The following is a 22,500-nucleotide window of genomic DNA, read 5'->3' on the forward strand; positions in this document are numbered from 1 at the left end:
GGGGACGTTTCTAATCTGATGTCTTCAGGTACGAGCTGCCTTGAGCTGTAGTGTACCGCGCACCGGTTACTTGCTTTGTGAAAATGTGAATTTGCGTTAGTGCCTCGCGTGCGTGACTCCAACGCGAGGCGGTACACGCACGCACCAAACGCACCGGCTAAGTGACAAAAGCGCTCCCGGCGCAACTCCGCCCCTTAGACCAGGACTCACCGGCGATTGGTGCCCGCGAGGCTCGTCACTAAAGGGGCAGGAGACGAGTGTTTCTCAAAAGTCTCATCGCGCCAGGCTGCGTTTGCGGAGGTGCTTATTGTCCGGAACGTTGGCACGCGAGCATAAACTGTTATTGCCGCTTATGCACGGAGACGCGCGGATACTCAGAGCGAAAGGTCCACGTTCTCCTGGTTTCACTTAACGCGTTAGCGCTTATCGCTCGCGCCTTACGTGTTTTTGAATTTCACGCGCGGAACAGGCAGACCAGAGCCGAGAGTCTCCTCGCGCGCGCAGGTCCCGCTCACCTGATGGACTAAACGTGCAGGTTCAGGGCTCCTAATTTCATCTGCACTGTAACCTCGGGACTACCATGCTGGACTCCGCCGTCACGAGCAAGAGCGGGATGGTGACAAAGGTCCACACGCGCATAAGGACTGACCTCTTTAAGAACAACTACGACCTCGTGGGCAAGGAGTTGGGCAGGTAAGGTCTCATGCTTAACTGCGCAAAGACGCATGCTAGTTGGACTCGCGCCTGTGAGTCGCAATATTTGGCTCCTGCGATCGTGTGTAATCCAGGGCACGAGCTGAGGGTTCGGAGGCGCTGAGGCTGCCAGGCTGACGTCTGCGCCTCCAGCACGAGGTGCAAATCAAACACGGAGGACTGACGGCGCCTCGCCGGGTCCGTTATTAAAACTCAGACCACTGCAACTGCAGATATTCACATTTACAGTTATTACAGCATATTTCAGCAGGCACCTACACTAACATTCACTGACAAGTCTGGTAATTCTAAAAACACACAATGAGAGGCATCAAATCTTTCCTGAACGGTGTGTAGTCGTGTAACTTTGTGTGTGTGTTGTTGCTGAATGAGAAGCACTAATGGTGGCACACGCGAGTGCAGAAGGCATGTGGTGGTGTTTCTGGAGCAGGTTGGATGGAGCTTTGCTTTAAGCTTGCGGGCAGTTGCTCAAAGTTCTGCGTTCCTCCAGCTAAACGTATGTAAATCTCCTCATCATGCCACACCGTGTTGTTGTGGGACACTTGAGCTTATCTTATTTATCCTCCTAATGAACAGGTCATAGGTCACTCAAGGGGTTTTTAAATAGTTGGTGTTTATGCTGTTTCCCCAAACATGACCAGATGCATTAAAAACACCTGCTACCTCTGACAGGACATGCGTGCGCGTACACACATACACATACATACACACACACACACACACACACACACACAGATGCTATGAGCCCTTCACTCTGCTGTAGATGACAAAAGCTGGACTTGTGATGCTTGGTGATTGACTTCATTTTGGACAGATGAGAGTATTTATCCCCCCCCCCCTTCACCCAGTCTCTCTCTCTCTCTCTCTCCCTCCCGCTCTCTCTCCCTCTCTCTCTCCCTCCCGCTCTCTCTCCCTCTCTCTCTCCCTCCTGCTCTCTCTCCCTCCCTCTCTCGCTCTCTCTCCCTCCCTCTCTCTCTCTCTCTCTCTCTCTCTCTCTCCCCCTCTCCTGCGGTACAAGGTCGTCAGGTCCTGAGGATGAGATGTGCCGTGCCGTTTTTCCCTTCGTGAGTGTTGATCTTTCAGGAGGGTGAGCGTGCACATGCATGTGTCCCAGAGAGACAGAGGAAAAACGCTGCAATTGTCAAACCACACGGTGTGTGTGGGTGTGTTTCCTGCGTGTGCAGTGAATGAAACATCCTTTTAAACCTTTTAAGGCAACAGACACCATTTGACTGTAGTCAACTGAGGGCACTTTTACAATCTTAACACTGTGCATGTCAGTCTGCGTCCCACGAACCTCACCTAAAAGACTGAGATTTAAGGTCTCATTTGACCAACACAAGCAGCAGTGACTTGGCTCTGTGCTCGTCTCCACGGTCACCTCCGTGCTCTTTTTAGGTCATCTGAACTTGACTTCCCTCTGTTTGATGTCAGGGGAACCTGTTTTAAAGTGAAGTGTGTGTGTGTGTGTGTGGGAGTTGGCATGGGGAAATGCCCAGTTTATGCCATGCTGAGGCATGATGCCAGATGTGGGTTATGGCCTCAAGTCCAGCTGGGCTCCGGGGACACGCAGGTGAGTCTCTTGGCTGGTGTACGGTGTCTGAGCGTGCACCTCAGAGCTCAGAGCGCTCGTTTGTAGCAGTGTAGTGGTTTTCCAGGGGAATGACCGTGGGATCTGTGCGTCGTGTTCTGTAACGACACCGTAAACCCGCTGACATGAGGAATTACATTCATCTTTCGTAATCAAGGCTGGGTGGTCTGTTGTCACTATAGCCCCCTCGCCCACACTACACTGCTGTCCTTTGTGAGGGTCCCTGAGGGGGGCGGGGTTTCAAGTGATTTGTTCTGAGAGGGGTGGGATTTAAAGCCATTTGTTCTTTCTGCTGTCAAATGAGTGAATGTTCCAAAAGGTGGGTGTGTCCCATCACACTGAGCCAAGTCTGAGCACTAATGAGAGGTTTGTGTGTGTGTGTGTGTGTGTGTGCGTGCGCATGTACGTGTGTACGCGTGTGTGTTGCCAGCCACTCTCCTGGGCTTCCTGAACAGGTCCCACTGATTCAGGGTGAAAAATGGCATTAACGTTTAAAAACATATCCATCATTTCCACCAATGGTTACTGAGCTACGTTGTGCGTTGTGACAGAACTCTAAGAGACGGATGATGGTCGTTTAGTGTGAGTGGGCTGGTCTGATGTGTGTGCATGCGTGTGTGTGTGTGTGTGTGTGTGTGTGTCTGTGTGATTAACCGTAATCCTGGCGGGTCAGCGCTCTGTCCCGTGTTTGGTGTGACCTGGAGTAACTGCTGCCTGATAGATGTTGTAGTTTCCCCCATCTGTAACTCTCCAGCCGTGAGTGCTGGTGTACTGATGGTGTACTGATAGTGGTGTGTGCTCTCTCTCTCTCTCTCAGAGGCAAATTTGCTGTGGTGAAGAAGTGTGTGGAGAAGTCCACAGGGCAGGAGCGGGCGGCCAAATTCCTGCGGAAGCGTCGGAAGGGCCAGGATTGCCGGGGAGACATCCTGAACGAGATCGCTGTGCTGGAGGCGGCCAAGGCCAACCCCTACGTGGTGGGTCTGCACGACGTCTACGAGACCAGCACGGAAATCATCCTGGTGCTTGAATTGTAAGTCTCTCTCTCACACACACACACACTCTCTCTACAGCTGCAGGATCAGGCTTTGATGTTTCACTGTGATGTGAGGAGTCTGACATGTCACTGCAGAGGAGCAGGAAAGAGAGTCTGAGTATTCTGAAGTAGAGTGAGTGAGTGAGTGTGAGTTCAGATTGGCACCAGTCACTCGGCCCTGTCTAGTGTGTAGACAGCAGATCTGAGGTGTTGATAAGATGTTGTGTCTCTGGCCTGTTCATTCTTATCTAAAGAAGCACAAACGACACAGCTACAATCAGACCCGTGTGTGTGTGTGTTCCTGCCCCTAAACCCTGGGCCGTATTTGTCTGTTGGTTTCTGATGAGGTGAGCGTTCCATCTTAATCATCACAGGAAATGAGGTCAGCTGGGGACCTTTAGTTTGTCCTGTTACCTTGATGTTGGGTCACTCAGTGACCATGGACAGCCCTGAGGTCAATAACGCTGCCATGTTGGCCACGCCCCTCGGGTCTCTGACTCCGCCCTAGTCTGGTGAGCCGTTTCTCTGGACATGTTCCCCATCGTCTGCAGCTGCGGTGCTCACAGACATCCACCAGATGCAGCCTGATGGAGTGATAAGACTTTTGAGTAACACTCAGTTGCTTCTTTGTCTCAGTGGGTTTGTCTGGTTTCTTAAAGCTGAAAGACGTCCACTTCCTGAGTGTAGTACGATAACTTGCACAATCAAACTCTCCACACACACACACACGATCAAACTCTCCACACACACACGATCAAATTCTCTATATATACACACACACACACAGGGCCAGGTCATGATGTGTTGTCCTGCTGGTGTCATCTGAGTGTTCTTGTTCAAGCTCCCCCGACCTTGACCTTGTCCTGGGGCCATGAATGCGCTTGCTCTCTCTCTCTCTCTCGCTGTCTCGCTGTTTCAGTTTGAGGTGAAAAGTCCTTTCATGTTTTAAATGTTTGTGTCTCCGAGTCTCATTCCCCCCCGGTTTAACTCTAAAACGAGTAGAACCAGACAAACAGAGAGAAGCAGGAGATTCGCAGTATGATTTTCTTTCCTCTGGTTCATCTCACAACTTCAGCTGGGTTTTTAAGAGCAGATGTTTACAGAACACACTCTCGCACGCACACACCATGTAATGCGGCAACCACATCCTCCCTGTGCAGAACTGACTTGTTTGTGGTCTTTACACCAGAATTTCTGCATGTGCACCTGAACTAGAACCCTCACTGTCAGGTGCATGCACGCGCATGTGTGTGTGTGTGCGTGTTCAGATTGGCACCAGTCACTCGGCCCTGTCTAGTGTGTAGACAGCAGATCTGAGGTGTTGATAAGATGTTGTGTCTCTGGCCTGTTCATTCTTATCTGAAGAAGCACAAACGACAGCTACAATCAGACCCGTGCGTGCGTGTGCACGCGCATGCGTTAAGTAACTTATAAGTGTCTGTGCTTGTGTTGTGGGTGTAAGTTTTGGAAGGTCACAAGAGTGTTTACACTTTGAGATTTGCATGTTTTGATCAGAAGATGAACCTCTCCCTGTTCAAACGCTGTCTTGTGTTGCCGTTTCCATCGACTCTCCTGGACATCAGTGAATCTCCCCATTGTTGTTCAGAAGTTGTCATTTCTCTTCTGTGTCTCCTTTGTCTCAGTGCTGCTGGGGGGGAGATCTTCAACCAGTGCGTTGCCGATAATGACGAGGCCTTCACAGAGAAAGATGTCATTCGATTGGCTCGACAGATCCTAATGGGCGTGGCTTTTCTACATTGGAACAACGTTGTCCATTTGGACTTGAAGGTGAGCATAATTATGGAGGAGTTTAGGTGTGTTTCTGACGAGAGAGAATTTGTGTTTGCTGTTGGCCACATTCCTGTCATACTTAGATTTGTGCATCAGCTGTGTCTCTCAGAGCAGACAGACCACAAATCCAAAGGGGGGGGTGTGAGGGTGATCTTTGGTAAATAGACACAAAGGCACAAATGAAAGTGTCCCAGAAATGTTGAAGGCCAAGACTGTTTCCTGGGAATTCCCATATCAGGATCTCTCTGTCCTGGAATCCTGGAACACCTCACTGGTCGTCGTGCCAACTGATCATACTATTGCTGGACAGTGGAGTCTGATCTGATTGGCCCAGTAATCCAGACACATGGCACTCTGATTGGCCACATGCAGCTGTCTGCGGGGGAGTGGCTGTGTGCTGCAAACGTCGCCGTGGTAACGGTTTCTTTTGCTCTCTCCTCCAGCCTCAGAACATCCTTCTAACCAGTGCACAGCCTCTGGGTGACATCAGGATTGTGGATTTTGGACTGTCACGCTGCGTGGACGCCACGTCGGAACTGCGGGAGATTTTGGGCACTCCGGAGTACGTCGGTGAGTCAGTCGTATTTGCTTTTGGAGCAAAATGACATTTGGCCTGAATGAGCTCACCTGGACAGGTGGAGCAGAATGGAGATACATAAATGATAGTGTAAAGAACCAATCCAGCACCCGTACTTAAGAATCAGACCAGTATGCACTAGGGAGAGCTCGGGTACAGAGAGGGTGTGATCATTTAGCCAAATGCTTTGTCTCTGTTGGGTAAAAGTCCGTTAGTGATTTAGAGTTTGGATCCAAATATTGTAACTCTACAGTGTGTGTCTGTCGTAACTCTTAACAATACTCCCATACCCTCCTTTACCCTCAGCTCCTGAAATTCTCAACTATGAACCAATCAGCACAGCTACAGACATGTGGTAAGTGGGAGGTGTGTGTGGGGGTGTGTGCGTGCTTTGAGGTCCATGTAATGTTGATAACTGCAGTATTGTCATGTGGCCTTTCATTGAGTTTTACTAGATACACACACACACACACACACACACACACACACACACACACACACACACACTACTGGATGTGTGTGTGTGTGTGTGTTCAGTGTGTGTGATGTGTAATATGTTAACGTACATTGTTTAGCCCAGACGTTGCCATGTCCTCTCGTAACCCGCTGGTTTGGCGTAGGAGCATCGGTGTGCTGACCTACGTGATGTTGACGGGCGAGTCGCCCTTCCTGGGAGAGGAGAAGCAGGAGACGTTCCTCAACATCTCCCAAGTCAACGTGGACTACTCCCAAGACGTCTTCCATGGAGTCTCCGCCCTTGCCGTGGACTTCATCCAATCGCTGCTGCAGAAGAACCCGCGGTAAGTGGAGGGGGGGGGCGTGGCCTTGCAGTCTGCAGGGGAGTATTTCCTGGCTGTTCCTCCAATCTTGTTATGGCTGAATGAAGGAGAACTTTCTTGTTCTCTGGAGAATTTTAGTTTTTTCCCTCACTCTGTTCTCGGTGAAAAATAACTCTAAACTCTAACCTTCTAACCTCAGTTCTCATAAAACCTTCACGGTTCCTTCAGCGTCGGGACCAGTGACCCGACCTGACTCCACCAGGTCAGGGCTGTGTTGCCTAGCGGAACGTTCTGAACATGGAGAGGGGAAGTGGGAGGTTGAAGGAGAAAAGGTGGAGCATGAGAGACGTGGAGAACTGCGAGCAGTGGCCCCAGCGGTCCCGTGACCTGCCGCTACGCACCTCAAATCTGGCCTGTGTGAGCCAGCTTGCTGGGAAAAAGACATCAGACTATTTCACTTGGATAACCACTGTACACTCTCTGTGTGTGTGTGTGTGTGTGTGTGTGTGTGTGTGTGTGTGTAGGAAGCGGGCGACGGCGGAGGAGTGTTTGGACCATCCCTGGCTAAACACACATCTGACCTCCCTTGCTGCTCCCACCATGCCTGATGAGCAGGAGGCCAGCCAATCAGAATCTGAGCCCGAGAGCCCCGCCCCTTCCCTCGGGCTGGTCAGTCCTCCGTACCCCACATATCCCACATACCCCGCGCAGGGAGAGTTGAAGGCGGGCCGAGATGCATTCAGCTTCTCCGAGCCGTTCCCCACCCGGACGGACATACAGCCGGAGCTCATCTGTTAAAGAGCGACGTGTGTGTGAGATGAGGCTGGAGTTGTGATGTCTCCCTCACATACACCAAGAATCAGCTCAAACTGGCTTCAATTGATTTCAGTTTGACATAGGTGGTCCATTCAGGTGTTTTGGGTCCCAACTGTGTGTGCGTGTGTGTGTGTGTGTGTGTGTGTGTGTGTGTGTGTGTGTGTGTTGCAGGTTAACATGCTTGTCTATGAATTTCTTTGGGTACTGTGAGTATGAGGGGATGTGTTGACACTCCTGGTTTATAAATATTAACGCGTGTGTGTTTTGACATGCAGGCGCTGTTAACCAACCCTTCCAAAGCCCAGAATAAAGAAATTAACTTAATAAAACTTTTAAAGTACACCGCTGGGCACTTGTGTGGTCAGCCAGAATTAAACAAGCAGGTCGTTCTATTTATGATGGTGTTCTGCGCACACACATGCGGTCTCTGGCCGTCCGTTTGGTGTCAGCAGAAACTTCTAGAGGAACTGATGAGGAACTGACTCTGGATCTGCCTGGTGCACGCTTAGAAGAAGCAGAGCTAAACCCTCAACACCTGTAAATGTTAACAGAAGCCTGAGCAACACGGGTATTGACCTGTCCATCTGCTGAACACCCATCCCCCCCAGAGGGTGGAGCTCAGAGACTCTCCTGTCCTGTCCAATACGCCATGCGAACGGTTTGCAGTGAAGCTTCTAAAGAACTGAATTTAAGTTTTGTTCAAGCACTTTTAAAAAAATATATAAATAGAAAAAAACTAAGTTCATAGTGAGTGCTGAACACAACTGACTAGTTAGAGATGATCTCACATGTTCACACTCCACCTACTGTAACCTGGTTCTCACGACTGTGTTCACACTCCACCTACTGTAACCTGGTTCTCACGACCAAGTACCGTAAACCCCACCCTTCTGTAAACTTGCTTGGAACGTTCTGCTGTAGTTGCACATCACTCCAGTGTAGTACTTTTGTTTTACGGGACGTTATTTTCCGTCTCGCCACACCAACCTTTTTTACATCTGGATGTTTTGTTTGTAACGTTTGTGCTGTTTGAGCATACGGAGCGAAGAAAACGTCCCCCTCCCTGTCTTGGAGAAACGTCATCCTGTGGAGTGTCTGGAGAAACAGCAGTGACGATGGATGATGGTTTTTAGGTGACGCTTGTCCATGTGAGGTCACTGGGAACTGACCTCTGTGCCCCTGGGAACTATGGGACATTAGATAGCACTGTGTGTGTATGTGTATTTAATTTAAAAAAAGTATACATTTTTGGTTTTAAAAGAACATTGTGTAATATGTGTATTTTTCTAATTTTCTTTGTATTTTGAAGATGTAAAAAATCTAAAGATTGTTGTAATTAGAGTTTTAAACTTTTCTCTTGTCCTTGAGCAAGTGGATTAACTTCTGGTCCAATAACAACGGCATTGCTGGCAAAGTACTGAACAATAATAAAAATGTTTTCTATCAGTTGTGATTTTTCTGTCAGAGTCTTGGACTAAGTGGTGATGTCAGTGGTGACTGAATCTGTGGTGTAATGTGGCGCTAGTCCTGCTGTGGGAACTCTAACGCAGCCACTGGGCCATCTGCCATCAGGTGTTTATCAGGTCACCTGATCACCATTGGAGGACCGAAAACTTAGTGTGAAGAGCCAAAGACGAGCAAAGCACCACAGGAAATGCTCTCTGAGTAGCCTTCTGATTACACACACACACAGAGTGTGTGTTGGCCCCCACTCATGATCGTGCCCCGGTTAATACTCGGGTTCGATTGAAAAATCATTTTCAATTCAGTTTATTTGAGTTAAATGTAAACAGTGCAGCTCCCCACTGCTGCTGTCCTGCAGGTCTGTTTCTTCTTACATACACGCACGCAGTCCCCGTACATGTCCACACACACTGCTCTCAGGCCTTTCCACGTCCCAGAGGAATAAAGGCATGTCCTGTGGTGTTCCAGTCTGGAATGTGAAGCTTCTGACTCCTCTCTCCTCATTCTCCTCAGTCTTGGCCCACTGGAGTTTGGAAATGCCTTGAAATCAACATGAATCCCTGCAGGTCAGAGGTCACAGATCTCCAACGACACAGTTGAAACAACCACAGACACACGAAAGTGGAGAAGAATGAAGTAGAACAAAAGCATTTGTTTTTAAGGGAAGAAGTGAAACAGAACACACGCACCTCACATACAGAAGTGGGAGACTGAAGTGGTTACAGGTCAAAATACACCTGAAAGATAAACAATGCCAGCATGTGAGCATGCTCTTCTCTCTTTTTCATCCTCTCTTTCTTGCTCTCCCTTCTCAGGCCTCTGACGTTTGACCTGTTCTGTCACTTTCTTTATGAGCAGATCTGACATCACCACATTCCTTTAGAGAATGCTTCTAATTCCTGAATCATTAAGGTGAGAGAGAGAGATTACCAGGACTAGTATAATGACTACAGACTATAGAGAGGTTGGCTTCACTAGTTCATGAACATGGAAACATGAGCTTGTGAGACTGTTTCAGACTACACATAATTCACAGATAGACACGTCCCAGAGCTCTTAAAAGCAGCACACACTGTCCAAAAAGAGGAGCCGGCCGTAACGGCCGTAACAGTCATGTTAAGGGGCTGCCCGTTAAAGTGGTGCCTCTGTCTTCAGTAGCAGTTTATGATCCACTACTACAGAACTCAGCAAAGTTCTCCAGAAGAGAATGGAAAAGGGGAAATATCCAAAAACAGCACAATAAAACCTCCAGACTGTGTGTGTGTGTGAGTGTGTGTGTGTGTGTGTGTGTGTGTGTGAGTGTGTGTGTGAGTGTGTGTGTGAGTGTGTGTGTGAGTGTGTGTGTGTGTGAGTGTGTGTGTGAGTGTGTGAGTGTGAGTGTGAGTGTATGTGTGTGTGTGTGTGTGAGTGAGTGTGTGTGTGTGAGTGTGTGAGTGTATGTGTGTGTGTGTGTGTGTGTGTGTGTGTGTGTGAGTGTGTGTGAGTGTGTGTGTGTGTGAGTGTGTGACTGCCATTGTCATGGGTTAGGAGGGTTGTGCTGGACATCTGCTCCATGCCAGGCAGGGAGAGGCAGGTGGAAACCTAACCCAGCGTAAGAGTTCACGCACGGAAACAGCAACTCATCCAGAACCACAAACGGCTGAGAGGTGTGTGAAGATGTCTGGAGCACGCAGGGCAGGGTGTGAGGTGAAGTGCAGGAGGACTGGGGTTACCTGGGGCGCCCCGCCCCGCCCTGCCCCGCCCCCATTCCGCCCTCACCAGCTCATAACTGTCCACACAACACCTGCCAGTCAGTGAGAATCAGAACCGGAGGCCATGGAAGGGTTACACCTTCTGAGGCGGTTTCCTTAAAGGTTGCCATGACACAGCACAGTGTTGGGGCACAGTTCTCACACACTCATACAGACTGGAATGTTCACGAGGAATTCAGCCATGTTTACACCTGTGTGATTGGCTCAGGCAGGTGTGTTTGTCAAGTTCTGTGTGGACGCAACCTGCTTTTTCAATAAACACAGTCATCACACACAAAGAGTCGAACACAGTCTAACTCAGTACATATAAGGACACACAGGGATGAACTCAAGGATTCAGACACAGGGAGTCAGACACAGGGAGTCAAATACATGGAGTCAAATATAGGGAGTCACATACACAGAATCAGACACAGTCCAAAAGGACATTTAAGAACACAGAGTGTCGACATGAAACTGGACTCAAACCTAGAAAAATAGAAATAAATAGGCGGTTATTGTATATAGAACTTGTCGCTATGACGATGACTCATTGACTGCGCTCCTCATCCTGGCTTTATCTGATGACACATTCTCCAGTAGTGCAGCAGGGGTATGCATGGACCAGGGGTCAGGACATACAGGTGGAACGGTCCTTCACTACTGGACCAAGGAACCAAGGGTCGTCCGCTAAGTATAAACACACTAACAGTCTAACAGAATTTCACACACACTAACAGTCAGGTCTGTGGTTAGGTCTGCGGTCAGGTCTGCAGTCATGTGTATAGACAGGCCCTGCTTGATCACAGGAATGTGATTCTCTCTAATCTCCAGTCTTCCTTTTTTAATATGGGGAGAATTTCAGAGGATTTATTTATTAATGTATTTATTTGTATTGTGAGGTGTGTTATCAAAACTAATTTTAGTTTTTCAAAGTATGTTACTGAAATGTTTCAGTACAGATGGCATGTCATATATCGGGTTTCTCTTCTGAAACGCAGTGGTTCTGCTTCGTTGGTTACACAGAATACATTATTTTATGTCTAAAACATGGCATCTTATTTTGCAGGACGCTGAGAACATTTTGGGGTCATTTTGCTGAAATATTATCGTCCTGTGTTGAAACAGAATAGAAGCTTGGACTAAACTACTCTGCTGCTGGAACTAAATCACCACCAAATTAGGACGACGGAGCAGTGGAATTCTAAACCTCCGAGGATGGAATGTGGGTAGGAAATAACACAGTTTCACAGGCATTCTCATTCTCTCTCTCTCTCTCTCTCTCTCTCTCTCTCTCTCTCTCTCTCCCTGCCCTCTCTCTCTCTTTCACATGCATTCTGTGTTTCCCTCTCTATATATATCTCTCTATCTCTCTCCCTCTCTCTCTCTCTCTCTGCCCTCTCTCTCTCTTTCACATGCATTCTGTGTTTCTCTCTCTCTCTCTCTCTCTCTCTCTCTCTCTCTCTCTCTCTCTCTATATATATATATATATATATATAGAGAGAGAGAGAGAGAGAGAGAGAGAGAGATTTTGGAATGTCATTATAATTATATTATATATATAAAATAATAACCCATAACTCTAATCCTAAACCCTATCTCTAACCCAGAGTCTTGTACTGTTTCAGTACATATATGTCACACCAGATAAACAAACACACATCTTGTCTTGTGCACATTTAATATATGGTAAACCATATAAATATGAAGTTATGATATACCTTTAATATTTAATTCTGTTTCCACAGTACACTTGTAAGTCACCTTAATCTTTTTCTAGAGAACCGATTTATATCAGCACTCTGTCTCAGGGGAAATTCCACAGAAATATGGGACTTATCCGTACTAGTTGTCTCTGTGACAAGAATAGCCCTTTTCCATGAACCACATTCAAATCTGCTTTGCAGTATACTGAAAAGTGATTATATAACACAGGCCCAGGACTCTGAGGGAAAAAAATATCAAAATTTTATGTTGTTTGCAAAAAGTCATAAAGTTCTATGGTGTATTAGAAATCTTCAGTGTATTTATACCAGAAGGTCACCCTATAGGTGAAAAGGTCGACATGGCATTCTGAAGTCCCACATGACAAACCGAGAAGACCACCACTGCGGCTCTGAACGTTACCAACGGTGCACTACTGCCCCAGTGCGGCGAAAACGAACATTGCATATGAAAAAAATTCTGTATACATGAAAGCGTAAAATACACAGGCGTTTAGACCTTGAATCAAATGTTCGTTTGATGTACATCAACATATGTATGAACTTGACTGTAACCTAGACATATAATATCTAAACGTATAAGCCAAAGTGAATGTATTGTATTATATATTATATATATAAAGTATTATATAATATATATATATATATATATATATATATATATATATATATATATATATATATATATACTTTAGAAATGTCCTCAGACGTTTGACATTTGAAACAGAACTGATTGGTTCAGGTTGATTACCCAAACAAAACGCCCTGTGATGTGGTTAAGGCATGCAGGAATGTAACACGGTACCTTCTAACCAAAACCACCGGAGACAGCAGGACACACCAGGTGTGACTGAATGATGACGACGAGATGAAATGAACAAAAAGCTGACACATCTTGCTCAGGGGCCCAACAGTGCCAGCTTGGCAGTGGTGGGGCTTGAACCTTCTGATTACTAGTGCACAGAGCACTACTGCCCGTCTCTGAGCCCCAAACAAGCTCAGTGGTCGGTCCTGCTCAGTCTAAAGGACTCCAGACAGGCGAGAGGAGAATGCAGCACTAACACACCATGGAAGGGTGTGTGTGTGTGTGTGTGTGTGTGTGTGTGTGTGTGTGTGTGTGTGTGTAGTTTTACAGTCCCGGATGTTCAGCTCATCTGTGCATTTACCGTACGCATCTCTCACCTGCACAAGTAACTTAGCGCAGTCAGCACACGGCTGCGCTCGCGCTGGCCAATTGTGGTGTCTTCAGAGCGTCCGGCGACGAGGACGCGTCAGTTCGGCCGGCTGTACCGGAACATCTGTGAGTGCAAAACTCGGACTTCAGACGGTCAACGGTGGCTCGTGTAGCTACACGACACTAGCTAACGTCCATACAGCTGGTAAAGCTCTGAAAACGTTAGCGAACGCTGGCTAGCCCTGACTACTGACAGCGACCTGTTGTGACTGACTTGCTAACATTAGCTAGCTAGCTAACTTTAGCTGCTAGTGGTAGAAGTTAGATCACAAAGCTAAATGTTAATAAAATGTTAAGTGCTTTGTAGCCATGTTTGATGTTGTCCCAGTAAATACAGATACTGTTATCACTATAGTTAATACTAGCTAAGTATCTAACTACTTGATTTTATCAGTAACCAATAACTTGAGGTTTATTTGTGTAGACGGTAGCTGACTGATACAAACGTTGATAGCTAACCTATTTGTTTTGTGCTGCGCCAGTAAATTACGTTTGGTAGGTTAATTTATAGCTTATCTTACATGGCCCTGGTCAGGAGACTTTATTTAAATACTTGGCTACCTAGAGTTAAAGTTTTATTATCTAGCTAATAAGTTATGAACCTAAGTCAAGCAAGTTAGCTAGCGTTAGCATGCCCAGTGGGAGAAGCAGGGCGTCTTTGCGCATTTAGTCCTGTAGTTCCTAGATAAGGGTTAACCTGGTCCTTCAACCCCCACTCGACAACAAAAACCGCCTTGAAATGAAAATGTCGTGGATGTCAGTCTTGTTGAGTGTTTGAAATTAAAGGTCGTGTTCGAAATGTGGATGATGGAAGCACTTTGCTGGTTGCTGAATTATTTAACATGCGTTGAATTTTCCACAAAACAACGTGAGACATTTCTCTTACTGACAAAACGGGATAATAAATTTTGCATTTGTGGGAAATTTTAGGACGACGGGCTGTTGTGAAACACAAATACCAAACGGTAATTTCCCCTGACTAGTTTGAGCATCGTCTAAATGGGTAACTAATTATTAAGAAATGATATCTGGGGTGTGGCGAAGACATGCTAGATCGGTTTAAAACGCTTTGCAGTACACAGCGTGAGGAGAAAATACTAATCAAAGAACAAAATGGAAGAATCCTCTCTGAACACCCAGCACTCCGCACAGATGTGAAGACGCTGACACGCTAAAGGAATGGTTACCGGAAGAGGATATGTTTTGATTTTCACTTTTTCATATGTAGAAATATGTGCAGATCTGAAGTTTAATTCCTGATGTAAATGTTGTGCAGTGAAGCACAGTTGTTAAGGGAAGTCTTGTGCTGTTATTTTTTTGTGGTCTCAGGCACATCCCTTCTCATCCTCCTGTAAACGCCAGGTATTTTAGGGTGGTGTACAGTGGTGTATCATGGGAGAACTGTTCCGCAGTGAGGAGATGATGCTGGCTCAGCTGTACCTGCAGACGGAATCTGCCCACAGCTGTGTCAGTGAGCTCGGTGAGGTTGGCATGGTGCAGTTCAGAGATGTGAGTATACAGACACACACATGCACAAACACCCATACACATGTGCACATATCCAAATTGACTCTCACACACACACATACTAATGAGGACCGCTGAGCTGGGGATAACACACTGACTGTTTAATTTGTTCGTTTTTGCCCTGGTAGATTAGGCAAGAACTTTGTGTTTAAATGATAACCAGCCTGTAGTCTGTGGGGCCCAGAAGTAGACACAAGCCCTTTTAGTTTGCTTCTAAACAAACAGTTGTCTGACCAAACGTCTTTCATGTACCGTTCAGCTGTTTAAGACATTTGGGGGGGGGGGGGGGGGTATTCTCAATCTTCCAGAGTAAGATACTCACCCTTCTGCCATGATTTAGTAACACAAGCAGTTGGGTCGAGTCAGCTGTTATTATGCTAACTGCAGAATTTTACAGAGAGGGCAGTGTAAGGCCTTCTTACAGTGACTAAGCAACATGGACATGTATCGGGTTTAGTGTTCGGACGATTAAATGCTGTTTTGACACGTTTTCTGCATTAGCCAAATATCTGTTGTTTTTCCATTACCTGTTGACATTTATGTACTTTTATACTTTTTTATTTAAAATAAGCACACTACACACAGAGCGCAGATCTATGTAAGTAATCAGATACAATGCAGACAATAACAGTGATGTCCATAAATCTTGCTATTTTCTCATTTGTTAATATAATCAAATTGTTGTATTTTATAAGATATAAAAAAAAATAACATGATATCTGCATTATATCTGCTATTGGTGTAATGCTCCACATCTCTGTCTGCTCTGTGCTGTGTGTAAACAGTTAAACCCTGATGTCAACGTCTTCCAGAGGAAGTATGTGAATGAAGTCCGCCGCTGTGAGGATATGAACCGCATACTGAGTGAGTCCCAGCTCCACACGCACTCAGGAGTCTCACTGAGTGTCCCAGCTTACAAGTCGTACTGAGTCCCAGCTACACACACACCCATGAGTCGTACTGAGTGAGTCCCAGCTCCACACGCACTCATGAGTCATACTGAGTCCCAGCTCATGCTGTGTAATGAATGCATCCCAGCTCATGAGTCATATTGAGTGAGTCCCAGCTCCAGTAAAGTTGTACCAGTAAAGAAACACAGGATGTTTTAACGATCTCACTCTCTCTTTGTAGGGTTTGTTGAGAAGGAGGTGAAGCAGGCCAGCATAGCCATTGTAGACACAGGGGAGAACCCAGAAGTTCCTTTACCTCGAGACATGATCGACTTGGAGGTACCGTGTGTCTTCAGAATGCTTTTTTTTTTTTTTTTTCACGCTTGACATGACATGCTAGCCGGTCTCTCTGACCTCTTCTGGTCTGAGAGAGGAATTCTTTACCTTATCTTATATGCTGTGAAGCGCACTACTCCCCACACACACACACACACACACACACACACACACACACACACACACTCTCTCACTCACTTTAAAACCACAGGGGAGGAGGTTCAGACCAGGACAGGGCACCAGCCATCACTGGACGGGGACACACACACACACGTCAGACGCCTCAGCATCTGTGTACCTTGTCCTTCTGTCTTAGTAAGACCGACTGTGTCCTGGCTTACCCTTGTCCCAGGACTGCACATCACACAACTGTGACTCGGACCTGAGTCCTTTATGTAAACCTCATCTCCGTATTGCTAGACTGGGAGTATCATCAGGGTCATGAATGTTTAGAACTTCCAAACACGCTCTGTTTAAGCTGAAGGTTTATACTGTTTTCACATCCTGTTCTTAGCACTCGTATCAAACCCTAAACAGGCTTTGTCTGTTTCTGACACAGAAGCCACACCTCTGGCATGTGTATTTAGTTTTGTAATGTGCTTTTTTTTAACCTCTTTTGTGCAGGCCACCTTTGAGAAGATTGAAATTGAACTGAAAGAGATCAACACTAACCAGGAGGCCTTAAAGAAGAACTTTCTGGAATTGTCTGAGCTCAAACATATCCTTAGACGCACACAGCAGTTCTTCAGTGAGGTATTAATCAGTTAAAACGTACAACTAACATTAAATGAATTATCCAAGAATAATAGGGCAGGGCATTTGTAGCTCAGTGGTTAAGGTAATTGAAAGGTTGTTGGTTCTGTTGGGGTCCCTGAGCAAGACCTTTAACCCTCAGTTACTCAAGTTGTACTCAGTCATAATTGTAAGTCGCTATGGATAAAAGTGTCAGCTAAATGCCATAATTGTAAATGTAATAGTTGTTTATTATTATTATTTACATTTATATAGCGGCTGTCTCAGACTCAAGGACACTTTACAGACAGAAATCAGCTTTTCCAATCACACACACAGATGAGAAGCAGCAGCCAGTTTACACGCAGTGTAGTCTCACTTTGAAACCACAGGGGAGGAGGTTCAGAGTGGGACAGAGCACCAATCAGGATGAGGGAGAGAGAGCACCAACCAGGAGGGAGGGAGGGAGGGAGAGAGAGAGAGAGAGAGAGACAGACTGACAGACAGACAGAGCACCAACCACCACGGAGGGAGGGAGGGAGGGAGGGAAAGAGAGAGAGAGAGAGCACCAACCAGGAGGGAGGGAGAGAGAGAGAGAGAGAGAGAGAGACAGACAGACAGAGCACCGACCACCACGGAGGGAGAGGGGGAGAGACAGACAGACACAGACAGCACCAACCACCGAGGAGGGAGGGAGAGAGAGAGAGAGAGAGACAGACAGACAGACAGACAGACAGACAGACACACAGCACCATCCATCACTGGACACACATGCACAGACACACAGAACACCAAATGTAATAATAAACCTGTTAATCATGTTGAAATAATTTTTTTATAATCTGCTATGGCACAAGTGTGACACCAGTCACATCACAGGATTGTGGATACATACACTAAAGAATGATGAAACACCAGTATATTCTGTGGGCCGAATGCAGCACCAATCTCACTCACTGTGTGCCTGTTGGTGCCTTCAGTCCAGCTAAAGGAACCTCATTCTTTAGTAATATAGACTTTCATCAAAAATCACCTGGCCACTTGTTTCAGGTGCACAGGAAGCTGTTGTCAGTAAACAGGAGCTCTGAGATCTTTTATTATCTTCTAATTGTTTACTTCTCAGAGATAAAGCAGCAACAGAGAGATATGTTACTGGTGTTTGTATGTTTCGCCTTAGCACAGGACTAAGGCATGTTAAAGTCTGCACGTAAGCACCAATATATCATGATGTGAAAAGAGGTGTGGCTACTGAAAGGACAGTTCATCTTAGTACAGAATTGCTGAATCACGTCGGCTCATGGGACACGCCTCTCTCCAGCCGTTCTTTTCATTCTAAGTGTGTGTGTGTGTTGGCAGATGGAGGATCCATCTTTGATGGAGGAGTCGTCCACGCTGCTGGACCCGAGCGAGGTTGGCCGCGCGGCCCCCCTCAGACTCGGGTGAGCGACTGCTACACCAGCTTAAAGACAGCTTTCTGCTTCTAATAAAACATTAATATTTATAACAAATAACAGTATAAATATAAATATGTGAATAATATTAAGTTATAGTTATATTAATATTGAATAAGATTAAGTTGTAATAGTTTTGCAAAGGGTTTTAAAACACACAGAGGACCTGAGGAGCCAGAGAGCCACATGTTTTGGTCTTTGAAATGGAGTGTAATAACACTTAACAGTATAATAACACTTAACAAGTGTAATAATATTTAATAACACTAAAATGTAAATTTACATTTATGGCATTAAGCTGACACTTACAATTATAACTGAGTACGACTTGCGCAATTGAGGGTTAAGGGTCTTGCTCAGGGACCCAACAGAGGCAATTTGGCAGTAGAGAGACTTGAACCAGCAACCTTCCGATTATAAGTCAAGTACCTTAACTACTGCCCTTGATAGCACAGTATAACACTTAACAAGTTTAATAAAACTTGTAATAACACGTGTGTGTGTGTCCTGTGTAAGTGTGTGTGTGTATGGATGGATGTGTGGGTGTGTGTGAGTGAGTGAGTGTAAGAGAGTGAATGTAAGGAGTGTGTGTCTCTCTCCTGTATGTATGGCTATGTCCTGGATGGATGGATGGATGGATGGATGGATGGATGGATGGATGGATGGATGGATGGATGGATGGATGGATGGATGGATGGATGGATGGATGGATGGATGGATGGATGGATGGATGGATGGATGGATGGATGGATGGATGGATGGATGGATGGATGGATGGATGGATGGATGGATGGATGGATGGATGGATGGATGGATGGATGGATGGATGGATGGAATAACACTCAATAACTGTGTGATAGCAGTGTAATAAAGTGTAACAAATGTAATAAAGCGGTGTAATAACACATAACTGTAATAACATGCAATAACTGCAATAATGCAGTGTATAGTGCATAACAGTGTAATAACACTTAACAGTGTAATGTAATACACAACACACTAAAACTTAACAGTGTAATAACGGTGTAATAGCTCTTAATAGCACAGTGTAATAACACTCAATAACTGATAACTGTAATAACACTTAACACAATGTAATAAAGCAGTGTAATAACACAACACGGTCTAATTACATGCATTAACACAGTGTAATAATGCAGTGTAATAACATGGTGTAATAAAACAACACTAATAAAACATAGCATAATAAAACATAAAATAGTGTAATAACACTTAATAACAATATAACATAACAGTGTAATAGCACTTAACCAAGTGTAATAACACTCTAGCAGTTTAATAATGCCTAGCACAGTGTAACAACACTCAGTAACACTGTGTAATAAACCCTGGGCTTTAGAAACACATGCTCACGCATCATGTTAGCTGCTGTGTTAATGTTCTTTTCCATGAAACAAACCATCTTTAAATCCTGCGGAGTATCCGTCTATAGAGCTCCTCTCTGTCAGACCAAACGTTACCGTTCAAGTAGGGGAAAAGTGTTTGCACCCAGTTTTGGCCCAGTTCTCCACGACGCTGCTCTCTTGTCCATTAGGGGGCGCCAGCCAGCTGGCTCAGAGTTCCAGAGTTCTTGGCCTTTTCACCATTTTGTGTGTGAGTACTGTGTCATCACAGGCCAGGAGGCTCAAGGCCGCTGCTGTTGTCTTGGCTCTCCTCCGCTCACAGGTTTGTGGCAGGTGTGATTGGCAGAGAGAGGATTCCCACCTTTGAGAGAATGCTGTGGAGGGTTTGTCGTGGCAACGTCTTTCTGCGCCAGGCGGACATTGAGGAGCCACTGGAGGACCCCACAACTGTGAGTTCCCCCTATCGCCCCCTAGAGGCCCCTAGTGGCTGCTCAGCTGTGAGTTTGACCTCTGTGCTCTGCTGCTCTTCCAGGGCACCCACATGCACAAGTCGGTGTTCATCATCTTCTTCCAAGGAGACCAGCTGAAGAACCGAGTGAAGAAGATCTGTGAAGGGTACCAGCACTCCGCCCTGCACACACTCGCAGTCTGTTGAGCTGCCTTATCAGCTGTAGAGTGACCAGTACCTCTGTGTGTGGTATGTGCGCGTGCGTAGTTTTCGGGCTTCGCTGTATCCCTGTCCTGAGACCCCTCAAGAGAGGAAGGAGATGGCAGCAGGAGTGAATACACGTATAGATGATCTTCAGATGGTGAGGGGCACACAACACACACACACACACACACACATACACCTACACATGTGTGTAATAGATCAGGGTGATTAATAAAAAATCATAAATCAAAGTGATTAATAGAGCTAACTGGTTATACAGCATCTGTCTGTAAGTGTGTGATGAGGCTGCCATGGTGGTGTATAATCAGACGTATGTGTGTGTGAGTAGTGGTGACATACACATGTTCAGTGTTATAAATACTCTTCTGTGACGGTCACTTGGACGTGTCTGTCTGTCTGTCTGTCTGTCCGTGTTCTTTTGCTTCTCCTCTTATATAAAATACTGTATATTGTTGGTACTGGACTGTGTGTGTGTCTGTGAGAGAGAGAGAGAGAGAGAGAGGGAGAGACTATATTGTTGGTGCTGGACTGTGATGATGTATCATTGTGCGTGTTTGTGAGAGAGACAGTATAATTGTTGTTTTGTGATTGTGTGTGTGTGTGTGTGTGTGTGTGTGTGTGTGTGTGTGTGTGTGTGTCAGTCAGTATATTGTTGTGATGGTGTGTGTGTGTGTGTCGCTATATTGTGCTGCAGGTCAGAGCCTTATGTGGAAAGGGGAAGCTGAGTAGCATTGGTTGTTTGGGTGTGTGTGGGTGTGTCCTGTGTGTATGGATATGAGAGGGTGTGTGTGAGTGAGTGTATGGAGTGTGTGTGTCTGTATGCTTGTGTGTCCTGTGTGTATGGAGTGTGCTTGTGTGTCCTGTATGTATGGACTGTGCTTGTGCGTGTGTGAGAGTGTATGGACTGTGCTTGTGTGTGTGTGAGAGTGTATGGACTGTGCTTGTGCGTGTGTGAGAGTGTATGGACTGTGCTTGTATGAGAGTATGGACTGTGCTTGTATGAGAGTATGGACTGTGCTTGTGTGAGAGTGTATGGACTGTGCTTGTGTGAGAGTGTATGGACTGTGCTTGTGCGTGTGTGAGAGTGTATGGACTGTGCTTGTGCGTGTGTGAGAGTGTATGGACTGTGCTTGTGTGAGTGAGTGCGAGTGTATGGAGTGTGCTTGTGTGTGAGAGCGTGTGTTTGAGAGTAGGAGTGAGTCTAAGGAGTGTGTGTGTGTGTACTGTCCAGACAGCAGAGTCCCTTGCAGTCTTCAAACACAGACTGAAGACCCGTCTATTTGCAGAATATTTAAAGGACAACTGACACTGCTCCCATATTGACTGACTAATTTAGTACTTATTGTAGGATATTGCTTATGTTGTTTAACAAACTCTAGCACTTATTGTTTATTGCACTGATTAAGGTATTTTATAGAATTTGTGTTTCACACTTCGTCATCAGCACTGATTCCTGTATTCTACAGTATTCTAGTTCATTGGTATGTTGGACTCTATCCTACTGTACTGTATTAGGATGTGTTAAATGAGGAAATGACAAAGCACTTTTGTAAGTCGCTCTGGGTACGAGCGTCTGCTAAGCGCTGTATACGTAAATGTAAAATGTAAGTGGGTGTGGGTGTGTGTGTCCTGTGTGTATGGGTGTGTGTGTGTGTGTGTGTGTGTCCTGTGTGTATGGGGGGGGGGTGTCCTGTGTGTATGGGGGGGGGGTGTCCTGTGTGTATGGGGGGGGGTGGCCTGTGTGTATGGGGGGGGTGGTGTCCTGTGTGTATGGGGGGGGGGTGTCCTGTGTGTATGGGGGGGGTGTCCTGTGTGTATGGGGGGGGGGGGTGTCCTGTGTGTATGGGGGGTGTGTGTCCTGTGTGTATGGTGGGGTGTGTGTGTGTGTCCTGTGTGTATGGGGGGGGGGGTGTCCTGTGTGTATGGGGGGGGGGGGTGTCCTGTGTGTATGGGGGGGGGGGGGTGTCCTGTGTGTATGGGGGGGGGTGTCCTGTGTGTATGGGGGGGGGTGTCCTGTGTGTATGGTGGGGTGTGTGTGTGTGTCCTGTGTGTATGGGGGGGGGGTCCTGTGTGT

At 46.3% G+C, this 22,500-nt stretch overlaps 2 protein-coding genes and 1 long non-coding RNA gene across 4 annotated transcripts in view; 2 read left to right on the top strand and 1 right to left on the bottom strand.

Annotated features, from left to right (window-relative positions):
* Positions 1-268: 268 nt before the first annotated feature.
* Positions 269-8,747, top strand: stk17al (serine/threonine kinase 17a like). Its single transcript, XM_081711660.1, has 7 exons — positions 269-693; positions 3,123-3,335; positions 4,982-5,126; positions 5,573-5,699; positions 6,013-6,061; positions 6,327-6,506; positions 7,010-8,747. Exons 1-7 carry the CDS (start codon positions 581-583, stop codon positions 7,281-7,283), a joined length of 1,101 nt encoding a protein of 366 aa, XP_081567786.1. The 5' UTR covers positions 269-580; the 3' UTR covers positions 7,284-8,747.
* A 125-nt stretch (positions 8,748-8,872) lies between these two features.
* Positions 8,873-13,302, bottom strand: LOC113589860 (uncharacterized). Its single transcript, XR_003412037.3, has 3 exons — positions 13,025-13,302; positions 9,455-9,502; positions 8,873-9,305 (listed from the first exon to the last, which is right to left on the bottom strand). It is a non-coding gene; the product is annotated as an uncharacterized LOC113589860 (long non-coding RNA).
* Positions 13,303-13,321: 19 nt separating this feature from the next.
* atp6v0a1a (ATPase H+ transporting V0 subunit a1a) overlaps positions 13,322-22,500 on the top strand; it is a 29,580-nt gene continuing 20,401 nt past the window's right edge. For both annotated transcript variants that reach the window (XM_035531135.2, XM_081711654.1), the window contains exons 1-9: positions 13,322-13,519; positions 14,783-14,962; positions 15,766-15,844; positions 16,112-16,209; positions 16,831-16,959; positions 18,295-18,377; positions 20,076-20,202; positions 20,286-20,368; positions 20,469-20,562. In XM_035531135.2, the coding sequence (XP_035387028.1) occupies positions 14,846-14,962; positions 15,766-15,844; positions 16,112-16,209; positions 16,831-16,959; positions 18,295-18,377; positions 20,076-20,202; positions 20,286-20,368; positions 20,469-20,562 (810 nt within the window). In that variant the 5' untranslated portion in view covers positions 13,322-13,519; positions 14,783-14,845. The remainder of the gene's footprint in view (positions 13,520-14,782; positions 14,963-15,765; positions 15,845-16,111; positions 16,210-16,830; positions 16,960-18,294; positions 18,378-20,075; positions 20,203-20,285; positions 20,369-20,468; positions 20,563-22,500) is intronic.

This window comes from Electrophorus electricus, chromosome 3 (genome assembly GCF_041902795.1).
Source record: "Electrophorus electricus isolate QZ-2024a chromosome 3, ASM4190279v1, whole genome shotgun sequence".
Lineage (NCBI taxonomy): Eukaryota > Metazoa > Chordata > Actinopteri > Gymnotiformes > Gymnotidae > Electrophorus > Electrophorus electricus.

Bases quoted from the DNA above. Each gene is read 5' to 3' on its own strand.
- stk17al (XM_081711660.1), top strand. From the start codon at position 581: ATGCTGGACTCCGCCGTCACGAGCAAGAGCGGGATGGTGACAAAGGTC. The intron at 6,062-6,326 runs GTAAGTGGGAGG...GGTTTGGCGTAG, and splicing joins AGCACAGCTACAGACATGTG to GAGCATCGGTGTGCTGACCT. The intron at 6,507-7,009 runs GTAAGTGGAGGG...GTGTGTGTGTAG, and splicing joins CTGCTGCAGAAGAACCCGCG to GAAGCGGGCGACGGCGGAGG.